Here is an 11,008-nt window from a genome sequence, read left to right on the forward strand (position 1 = left end):
CCCCCTCAGTTCCTTCTTGCCGGCCCACCTAAGTTGGGCTTGGGAGTCACCTATTGGAATGGATATGAGCAACACATCTCGAAGAACAACAGTTACAACGGTGAGTAACCGTCTTTTCTTCTTCGAGTGCTTGCTCATATCCATTCCATTAGGTGACTCCCAAGCCCAACTTAGGTGGTGGGGTCGGAGTGAGACATTGCTGTGTGCAAAACCGCAGATCCGAAAGCAGCATCGTCCCTGGACTGCTGCACTAGTGCATAGTGAGCTGTAAACGTGTGGACTGATGACCAAACCGCCGCTCTACAAATGTCCTGGATTGGAACATGTGCCAGGAAAGCAGTCGAGGAGGCTTGGGCCCTCGTGGAGTGAGCGGTGAGGTGCGGTGCTGAGACACCTGCCAGGTCATAGCAAGTCCGGATGCAAGACGTAATCCAGGAGGATAGGCGTTGTGAGGAGACCGGTGAGCCTTTCATTCGGTCGGCCACTGCAACGAAGAGTTGCGTCGTCTTTCTAAAGTGCTTTGTGCGGTCAATATAGAAGGCCAGGGCCCTGCGTACGTCCAGGGAATGCAAACGTTGATCCTGGCGAGTGGCATGTGGTCTGGGATAAAAGACCGGGAGAAATATGTCCTGGTTGATATGAAATGGAGAAACCACCTTAGGGAGAAAGGCAGGATGTGGACGAAGCTGTACTTTATCCTTATGGAAAACTGTATAAGGGGGCTCGGATGTAAGCGCCCTGAGTTCAGAAACGCGCCTTGCTGAGGTGATGGCTACGAGGAAGGCTGTCTTCCAGGATAGGTACAAAAGTGAACAGGTGGCTAGTGGTTCGAATGGAGGACCTGTGAGTTTGGAGAGAACCAGATTAAGGTCCCACGTCGGGACGGGCTGACGCTTTGTGGGTACGTCCGGTCTAAGCCCTTGAGGAATCTAACGACCATCGGGTTAGAGAATACCGAGGACGCGAGTTCCCCTGGGTGAAAGGCCGATATAGTGGCCAGGTGAACTCTAATTGAAGATATCGCCAACCCCTGTTGTTTTAGGGAGAGGAGATATTCCAAAATGAGAGGAATGGGTGCCTGCAAGGGCGATGTGGCTCGTTGTTCGCACCAACAGGAGAACCGCTTCCACTTGGCCAGGTACGTGGTCCGTGTTGAGGGCTTCCTACTGCTCAGCAGAATCTGTTGGACAGAGTGCGAGCATTGCTGCTCTGCCTGGGTGAACCATGGAGCAGCCACGCCGTGAGGTGGAGTGATTGCAGGTCGGGGTGACGCAACCGGCCGTGGTCCTGAGAGATGAGATCCGGACATAATGGAAGCGGGATCGGTGTCTGAACCGAGAGTTCCAACAGTGTGGAGTACCAATGTTGTCTCGGCCATGCTGGAGCGATCAGAATTACCTGTGCCTGGTCTCTGCGCAATTTTAGCAGTACCTTGTGGACCAGAGGAAACGGAGGGAAGGCATAAAACAGGTGGTCTTTCCAGGGAAGGAGAAACGCATCCGAGAGGGAGCCCGGAGCTCGACCTTGTAGGGAGCAGAACACGTGGCACTTCCTGTTGTCTCGAGATGCAAACAGGTCTATCTGGGGAAACCCCCACCTCCGGAAGATGGAATGTATGATGTCCGGACGGATAGACCACTCGTGCGTCTGGAAGGACCTGCTGAGTCGGTCCGCTAGAGTGTTCTGGACTCCAGGGAGGAACGATGCCATGAGGTGGATTGAGTGGGCGATACAGAAGTCCCACAGGCGAATGGCCTCTTGGCATAGAATTGACGAACGTGCTCCTCCTTGCTTGTTGATGTAAAACATGGCCGTGGTGTTGTCGATGAGAACTAACACACAACGGCCACGTAGGAGATTGAGGAATGCCTGGCACGCCAGGCGCACCGCCATCAGTTCCCGAACATTGATGTGCAGGGCTAACTGGGGTGCAGTGCACAGGCCCTGGGTATGGTGTTCGTTGAGATGGGCGCCCCAACCCAGAGATGACGCGTCTGTGACCAGGTGCAGAGAGGGTTGTGGGGCGTGAAATGGCATCCCCTCGCAGACCACATTGTGATCTAGCCACCAGGTGAGGGAGGCCAGGACCAAGTTCGGGACCGTGACCACCATGTTCAGGCTGTCCCGATGTGGACGGTATATTGATGACACCCAGGTTTGAAGTGGGCGAAGCCGAAGTCTGGCATGCCTGGTTACGTACGTGCAGGAAGCCATGTGACCCAGCAGGGTAAGGCACGACCTCACCGTGGTAGTTGGGAAGGCCTTGAGCCCTTGAATGAGGTTCGTGATGGTGCCAAAGCGGTTGTCTGGCAGGATGGCTTGCGCACGTCTGGAGTCTAGAACTGCGCCGATGAATTCTATTCTCTGGGTAGGTTCTAGAGTGGATTTGTCCTTGTTGAGTAGGATGCCCAACTCGTTGAATGTGTGCACTATTCTGTGGACGTGAGCTTGAACTTGCTCCTTGGTGCGACCGCGCACCAGCCAGTCGTCTAGGTACGGGAACACCTGTATCCCTTGCCGACGAAGGTGCGCTGCCACGACAGCCATACATTTCGTGAACACTCTTGGGGCCAAGGATAGGCCGAAGGGAAGGACTGCAAATTGGTAGTGCACCGTGTTTACCACGAATCGCAGGAAGCGTCTGTGAGGTGGGTAAATTGAGATGTGAAAGTATGCGTCTTTCATGTCGAGGGCGGCGAACCAGTCTCCAGGATCGAGGGAAGGGATAATGGCCCCCAAAGAGACCATGAGGAACTTCAACTTTACTACGAATTTGTTGAGTCCGCGCAAGTCCAAGATGGGCCGCAGACCTCCTTTGGACTTGGGGATCAGGAAGTAACGGGAATAAAATCCCCTGCCCCTTAACTCTATCGGAACCTCCTCTATGGCCCCCATGGCCAGGAGCGTAGAAACCTCCTGTATAAGAAGTTGCTCGTGAGAAGGGTCCCTGAAGAGGGACGGGGAAGGGGGGTGGGAGGGGGGGATAGAAGAAAACTGGATAGTGTATCCCCTTTCCACCGTGCGGAGGACCCAACGGTCCGAAGTTATAAGGGACCAAGCACGGTGGAAGTGGGAGAGACGATCCCGAAAGGAGGGGGCTGGATCCTGGGGGATGACTGGGGCGCCGTCCTCGACCGCACCTTCAAAAGTTTTGCCTGGGGCCTGAAGGTGGTCTAGGTGGCCCCTGGTTCTGGCCAGGTTGAGGGCCGGTCCACCTTCTCCTACCACCTCGCCCTCGCCTCCGGGCCGAGTCTTGTCTCTGACGAGGCGGGGGGGGGGGTAGAAGCGCTGAGGCTGCGGCCTAAATGGTCTACGCTGAGGGCCCACAACATGCATCCCCAGGGAGCGCATGATTGTTCTCGAGTCCTTGAGGCTCTGCAGGCGAGAGTCCGTCTTGTCCGAGAACAATCCATGTCCCTCAAAGGGCAGATCCTGTAGGGTTTGCTGCAGCTCCGGAGGCAAACCCGAAACTTGAAGCCAGGAGATCCTCCGCATAGCGATACCCGAAGCCAGGGTCCTCGCAGCCGAGTCTGCTATGTCCAAGGAGGCCTGCAAGGAGGTCCGAGCCACCTTCTTACCCTCCTCTACCATGGCTCCAAACTCTTCCCTGGACTCTTGGGGAATCAACTCCTTAAACTTCCCCATAGAGTTCCAGGAGTTAAAATTGTAGCGGCTCAGTAGCGCCTGTTGGTTCGCCGCTCTAAGTTGTAGCCCTCCGGCTGAGTAAACCTTACGGCCAAACAAATCGAGCCGCTTAGCCTCTTTTGATTTAGGCGCTGCAGCCTGCTGGCCGTGGCGCTCTCGTGCGTTCACTGATGCCACCACCAGTGAACACGGTTGGGGGTGGGTGTACAAGTACCCGTAGTCCTTAGACGGGACAAAGTATTTCCTTTCCACCCCTCTCGCTGTGGGTGGAATGGAGGCAGGAGTTCGCCATATCGTATCCGCATTCGTTTGAATCGTGCGGATCAGGGGTAACGCCACCCTCGATGGGGCATCCGCTCCGAGGATGTTCACGATAGGGTCCTGCACTTCCACTATCTCCTCCGCCTGCAGGTCCATATTATGGGCCATCCTGCGCAGGAGATCCTGGTGAGCCCGAAGATCTATCGGAGGGGGACCTGTACATGAGGTGCCTGCCACTGCCTCATCCGGAGAGGAGGAGGAGGATGCCTCCGGTGGGACTGGATCCAAGGGGGGGTCCTGATCCCCCTGCTCTTGGGCCGGAGCGTCACCTGCACTCGGGTCTATGGTGTCAGGTGGCGTGGACACGGAAGCCTCCATGCCCCCTGGCGGAGGCCGAGAGATGGTGGATTCTGGGGCCCTTCTAACCGAGTGACCCGAGCGAGAGGTCGATGGTATTGGAGCCCCTTGCTCCTGGTGGTACGCCCACGGGGTCCAAAACGACCAGTGAGATGGGCCATGAGAGTGGTCCTCTGCCATCTCCTGCCAATGGCCCAAGTTCCGTTCCTCGGCTTGCCCTTGAGGGGGGGTATGCCGATCTCGACAGGTCCTCCGAGGAGCGAGACACTGATCTTGACGGCCATGGCGGTGCCGAGAGCGTCGAGACGATTCCCGTGGGCTGCGGTGCCGCACGGTACCGGTCCGGAGATGATCTATCTCTGCGCGGTGCCGGCGAACGGTGCCGGGACCGCGACCGGTGCCGATGACCTCGTCGGTGCCGGGAGTCGGATCTGGACCTCGACGAGGACCTGGAGTATGCCCGGTGCCGGGAGCGGCCTCTCGACGTCGAGCGTCGACCGTAGCGGTGCCGAGAACTACGTCTCGACGTTGATCGGTGCCGACGATCATAGCGGTGCCGAGACGTAGAGCGGTGCCGCGAAGAAGATCTTGGCCGCGAGTACGACCGGTGCCGAGGCGATATTCGGTGCCGGGACTGCGAGCGGCGTGGGGACCTGCTTCGGGACCTGGATCGGTGCCGAGGTTCCAGCCCTTGCGATGGAGGGCGCATCAAGGCAGGTTTCCCCCTCGACTGGACCCGGCGAGTCAACGGTGCCGTCGGTGCCGGTGGTTGAGGCGGTGCCGGCTCCGTGAGAGCTATTAAGTCTCTCGCCGCCGCGAAGGTCTCTGGAGTCGACGGGAGGCACTGTATCACCGCCGGCCTCGGTGGAGACGCTATCTGCACCGGACTCAACGGCCTCGGCGCCGGAGTCGACGGTGCTGGAGGCACCTGTTTCCGGTGCTCCACCGGCGGACGCGGCTCTACCCCCGGCACTGGGGGAGCCGGCGTCTTCGGCACGGAGGTCCCCGACTTATGGGCTTTTTTATGCCCCGGGGATAATGACCGGCGCCGAGGCACTTGCTGTGCTTGCGGTGCCGACGAGGTTCGGTGCCGGGGAGGCTTGTCTGACGCCACTCGCGTGGTCGTCATAGCCGGTGCCGCCGGGGCACTGCGCACCGAGGCGCTAGGTGCCGGGGCCTGACTTGTAGATGGAGCGTCCGGACTAAGTGCCGCCTCCATCAGGAGTTGCCGGAGCCGAAAGTCCCGCTCCTTCTTGGTCCTTGGTCTGAAGGCCTTACAGATCTTGCACTTATCTGTTTGATGGGACTCTCCCAGGCACTTCAGACAGGAGTCGTGCGGGTCGCTCGTGGGCATAGGCTTAGCGCAGGAGGCGCACTGCTTGAAGCCGGGAGCGTTGGGCATGAGCCCGGCCCCGCGGCCGGGGGAGAAAGGGGGAGACGACCCCCTTAATCCCCTGAACTACTAGAACAACTAGAACAACTTTTAAAACTATTTAACTATTTAACTATAAATACTAGAACTATAACTATAACTACAACTATGAACAACAAACAAAGCTAGGGAGAGTGGAGGACAGCTATGCCGCGCTCCACAGTTCCAACGACCGTCAGGGGCGGTAAGAAGGAACTGAGGGGGCGCCGGGTCGGCTGGGGTATATATTCAGCGCCATGAAGGCGCCACTCTAGGGGGCTCCACAGCCGACCCGCCGGTGTTGCTAGGGTAGAAAATCTTCCGACGATCGTGCACGCGGCGCGCACACACCTAATGGAATGGATATGAGCAAGCACTCGAAGAAGAACCCACAGCTTCCAATAACCAAGGGGACAGGAATGCTTACCCAGCGAGGCCACCTTCTCATAGTTCTCCTCCATGACGTCTCTGTAGAGGGCTCTCTGAGCGGGGTCCAGCAGAGCCCACTCTGACTTGGTGAAATACAGAGCCACCTCCTCAAAGGTCACCAGCCCCTGAAAGAGCAAGAGCCCCCCACTTAGTACTTTAGTACGACCCCAGGATTCCTGGGAGAGCAGGAACAGGAAAATGGAAGCTCTGGGAGGGACATGGTCACACAGTCCCACTCCCATCCTGAGGAGCCAGGAGGCACCAGGTTGAGGGGAGAAAAAGAGAGCCCCTCACGATGGCCAGGAGGGGCAGGGGTCGTCATATTCATCACACACCTACTAGCCAGAGACGGATATAGGAAATGGAGTCGCCGGCAGGGTCAGGGACAGCCTCCTGGCAGGAATCCCAATATCCCCCCATAAAATTTTATATAAAAACAAACACCTGGAAGAAACAGGAAGTCGACAGGAAAAAATGTCAGAAGCTTGGAATTGTAGAAAATTAATAAGGCGAAGCAAAGAAAGATATGGAGAAACCTCTGGCCAGCAGGATTAAGGAAATATGAAGGAGGGTTGTGTTTATTTTAGTATATAAACAACAACAAAAATCCTAACAATGTTATTGGTCCATTAGTAGACGGAAAGGACAGAAACATCAATAATAATAATACAGAAGAAGTAAAAATGTTCAATGACTATTTCTCTCCTGGATTTGGGGAAAACAAGCAAATGATGTTGTGGTATTTTTATTAATAATGACACTCTTTTCATTAAAATCAGAACTCATGAGGACGTTAAATAGAAGCTCCTAACATCAGACGTTTTTGAAATCGGCAGTTCCAGATATCTTCCATTTAAGAGTTTTAAAAAAGCAGGCCGAGGAGCTCTCTGGACCATTAATGCTGTTTTTCAAGAGCTCTTGGAACACTGCGGAAACTCCAGAAGACTGGAAGAAAGCTAAAGTTGCCCCAATATTTAAAAAAAGTGTAAAAGGGATGACCAAGATAATAGCCCTCACATTGAACCTGGGCAAGATAATGCGGGGGAAGAGGGGGAATTAAAAGAGGGTAATATAATTCATTCCAATCAACATGAATTTAGGAAAAACAGACCCTCACAAACTAATTGGATTTTTTTTAGGAGATCAGAAGTTTGGTTGATAAAGGAATAGCATTAATGTAATATACTTTGATTTCTTTAAGGTATTTGACTTGGTACAACATGATACTTAAAACAACTACATCAATACAAAATGAACATGACATACATGAACTAGATTTAAAACCAGCTGATACATTTCAAAGTGTAACTCTAAATGGTCACGTGGGTGGGTTTCTATTAGGGTCCCACAGGGATCGGTTATTGGCCCTCTGTTATTTAACTTGCTTATCAATGACTTGGAAGAGAACATATCATCACTGATGAAGTTTGCTGATGACACAAAGTTTGGGAGAGTGGTAAATAATGAAGTGTATCTGTTGGTTCAGGCTGCAGCACTGGGAGTCTGGGAAGTTTTTGCAGCCCTGGCCAGGTGGTTAATTCCTGTTCCACAAACAGGGGAAAGTTCCACACGCAAACCCAAGGAGTCTGCTCCTTCAATGTGGGGCCTAATCCGAATTCATTCTGGCAAGTTTCTCCTCTCTCTTTCCCCACCCTGATTATTTCCTGCCCTCTCCCACCTCCAGCAGCTCCCACCCTCCTGTACATTTACGGCCCATCTCCCTCCAGCCAGAACCCACCACCAGCTCCGTGATAATCCCATACCTCAGCTAACTCCGCTACAGCCATTGCCTTTCCTCTGGAAGGGTGGGACGATCTAGAGCAAAACATGGACGTTATTCTGTAGTCTGTCGGGGTGAAAAGAGCAATTGGAGAGATTTCAGAATGGGCTTTTGTCCGTTTCTCCACAGAGTCCCCACGAGATGTTTTTCCCTGGAAACTTCCAGTGTGGCAGAGCCTACAATGTCAAACAGTGACTTTATCAGAGGTAGGTCTTCCCACCAGGATTAAACCCTCCCAGGCCTGGTCTACAAAGACCTGGTCTACACTAGGTCAGCATAAACTGCATTGCACTGACTTAGTTGCACATATATCTGCACTTAAGTTTGTCTTCCACCAATGTAAGCTGTCCATTATGCCAACACAGTAACACCACCTCCCCAAACAACACTGAGCCATGGTTGATGTACTGAGGTCAACACAGTGCAAGTGTAAACACTGTGTTACCTGTGCCGACCCTAACAGGTCTCCAGCAGCTATCCCACAATGGCTCAGGGCAACCATTTCCCACCTAAACAATGAGAAACTGCTGTAGATAAAATGGGTGGGAAAACACCCCAAAGCTGAGGAGATTTTAAATTGACACTGGCCAATTTGAGAGAAAATGGAGAACAATCTGAGGAGAAAGGAGAATTAGTCAATAATTTGAGAAAAAATAGGGAATTCATATGGATTTCCTACCCACAATTTATAGTTAGAGAAAAGGGGAACAACTGAGGAGATTGTTGCCAATTTTAGAGGATGGGAAAGCAGAGAAGATTTCACCCCCCTCTCCCTGTAATCCCTGACCTGTTGAGAGATGGTGAAATCTGCCATGTCTCACACTCTCTCCACTTCCTCCATCTCTGTCTTCCCCCACTTTCCCTTCCTGACACCTCCACCCTCCAGACACACAAAGGGCAAACCCCACTGGGGCCCAGTCTCTTCCCCTCCTGAATCCCCCAGTTTGCTCCCTGGGCAGATCCTGGCAGGAGCTGAGGGCAGCCGCTTCACTGCCTGTAGGCAGCTCCCAGCCCTCCCTCAGGGACATTCACAACCAGGGAGCACATTCCCAGGGGCTGTGAAATCCGAGGCTCCTGGGACATTTGTACAGAGTCACTTCCCTGCCCAACCCCAGCACTTTCCCTGAGGTCTCTGGCTCAGCGGTGGGTGTTGGCAGAGCCCGGGGCAACTGTGGGGGGCTAGTTCCAGCCACTGGAGAAAGTCTCTCCCCTTGGCTGGGCACAGAAGGAGCTTTAATGAAGGTCTCTCCATGGCACAGACCCTGCTGGGGCAGAGGAGCTGCTCGGCCCAGCGTTCCCAGATCACACTGGAGGCACCAGCATATGACCCAAGAAACTCAAACCCAACACTTTGAGTGGAAAGTGAGAGAGAGCAGCCTCCCCTCCATCAGCAACAGCCAGCGCCCCTGGTGACAGTAACTAATGACACCACCTCCCTCAAGTTAATCCAGAGTCACGCCTTGTCCTTATTGCAATGTCAATCCAGACACTGGAGTCAATGAGACCGGAAACGTGGTATAGGAGGGAGGAGCCAAAATCCTTTAAAACATATAATGGGGGATTCACCCTTTCCCACCACTGCTGCTCCCCACATCTGGGGCAAGGACTCAGGGCGATTTGCCAACCACCGTTTGGGCAGGGCTGGAGGGTTTGGAACGTGTTAATAACATCCTACAAGGACCTCTTACAACTTCACATATAATGTTGCCACACATAGTTTATCGGGACAATAACGGCCAGCAAATTATGAGTTTTCCAGTGGTCCCTCACAAGGCATAATTTGTACCATGATTATTGCAATCAGTTGTAGGGTGTGGACACAGGGCTACGTTCTGTCACTCACCCCCACCCCCACCCTGTGCCATCCATTCACACAGGCACCAGGGAGCCCAGGTCAATGCTGCTTTAACAGGAGAGGGGAGGGAATGGAGGAGCCAAAAGATTCAACAAATTCTCATGCCCTGTCCCTGGCAAATAATGATCACCAGGGATCCAAATCAGCACCAGGGGGAAAGACCCCTCATGGTGACTGTCTGTCATAGGTTCTGGACACTTTTCTGGTAAAAGCAATGGCCAGAATGTGAGGGTTAATACAGGAGGCGGGAGAGAGGCGGCTGCTCTGGGCACTGCCTGAGGGAGCAGGGACTAGGCCAGAGATAGGCAAACTACGGCCTGCAGGCCACATCCAGCCCGTGGGACCCTACTGCCCGGCCCCTGAGCTCCTGGATTGGGAGGGTAGGCCCCTGGCCCTCCTCCGCTGTTCCCCCTCCCCTGCAGCCTCAGCACACTACGCCGCCGGTGCAATGCTCTGGGCGGCTGGGCAGCGCAGCTACAGAGCCGCGGCCTGATCCGGTGCTGTGTGCTGTACTGTGGCATGGCTGGCTCCAGCCACGGCCGCGCCGCCACCAACCAGTGCTCCAGGCGGCACGGTAAGAGGGCAGGGGAGTTGGGGGTGCTGGTCAGGGAGCGGGGGTGTGGATAGGGGTCGGGGCAGTCAGAGGGCAGGGAACGGAGGGGTTGAATGGGTGCAGAGATCCCGGGGGCCAGTCAGGAAGAAGGGGGTTTAGATGGGGCAGTGCGAGGGCAGTCAGGGAACAGGGAGTGGGGGGAGGCAGGGCGGATGGGGCAGGGATCCTGAGGGGGCCATTAGGGAACTGGGGGGGGTTCGCTGGGGCAGGAATCCCGGGGGGGGGCATCAGAGGGCAAGAAGCAGGATGAGGGATAGGGGGTGGGGGCCAGGCCATGGTTGGCTGTTTGGGGGGGCACAGCCTCCCCTAACCGGCCCTCCATACGATTTCCGAAACCCGATGCAGCCCTCAGGCCAAAAAGTTTGCCCGCTCCTGGACTAGGCCATGGACAGAGCAGCCCCAGGAGGGGAGGAAACCCCTCATGCCGTACCTGGGGAAAGGGAAAGTCAGTCAGGGCCCAGCCCAGTGTCCTGTTAGCAGCTGGAAGACACCGTACCCCAGACAGCGAGTGGGAGGCCCCCGGCTTTCATAGAATCAAAGGCCTGGAAGGGACCTTGAGAGGTCGTCTAGTCCAGTGCCCGGCACTCAAGGCAGGACTCAGTATTATCTAGACCATCCCTGAGAGGTGTTTGTCCATCCGGCTCTTAAACATCCCCA

The 11,008-nt window shown here is 54.8% G+C and overlaps 2 protein-coding genes across 3 annotated transcripts in view; both read right to left on the minus strand.

Annotated features, from left to right (window-relative positions):
- Positions 1–8,083, minus strand: part of LOC117869986 (zinc finger protein 436-like) — a 27,489-nt gene extending 19,406 nt beyond the window's left edge. Inside the window, exons 1-2 of the mRNA XM_034757098.1 lie at positions 7,867–8,083; positions 6,102–6,228 (exon numbers count right to left, since the gene is read on the minus strand). Coding sequence (XP_034612989.1) covers positions 6,102–6,228; positions 7,867–7,932 — 193 coding nt within the window. The 5' untranslated portion in view covers positions 7,933–8,083. The remainder of the gene's footprint in view (positions 1–6,101; positions 6,229–7,866) is intronic.
- The window catches only part of LOC117869996 (zinc finger protein 239-like), a 1,162,621-nt gene that overhangs the window by 288,093 nt on the left and 863,520 nt on the right, over positions 1–11,008 (minus strand). The gene's annotated exons all lie outside the window — the stretch shown is intronic.

This window comes from Trachemys scripta, chromosome 25 (genome assembly GCF_013100865.1).
Source record: "Trachemys scripta elegans isolate TJP31775 chromosome 25, CAS_Tse_1.0, whole genome shotgun sequence".
Taxonomy (NCBI): domain Eukaryota; kingdom Metazoa; phylum Chordata; order Testudines; family Emydidae; genus Trachemys; species Trachemys scripta.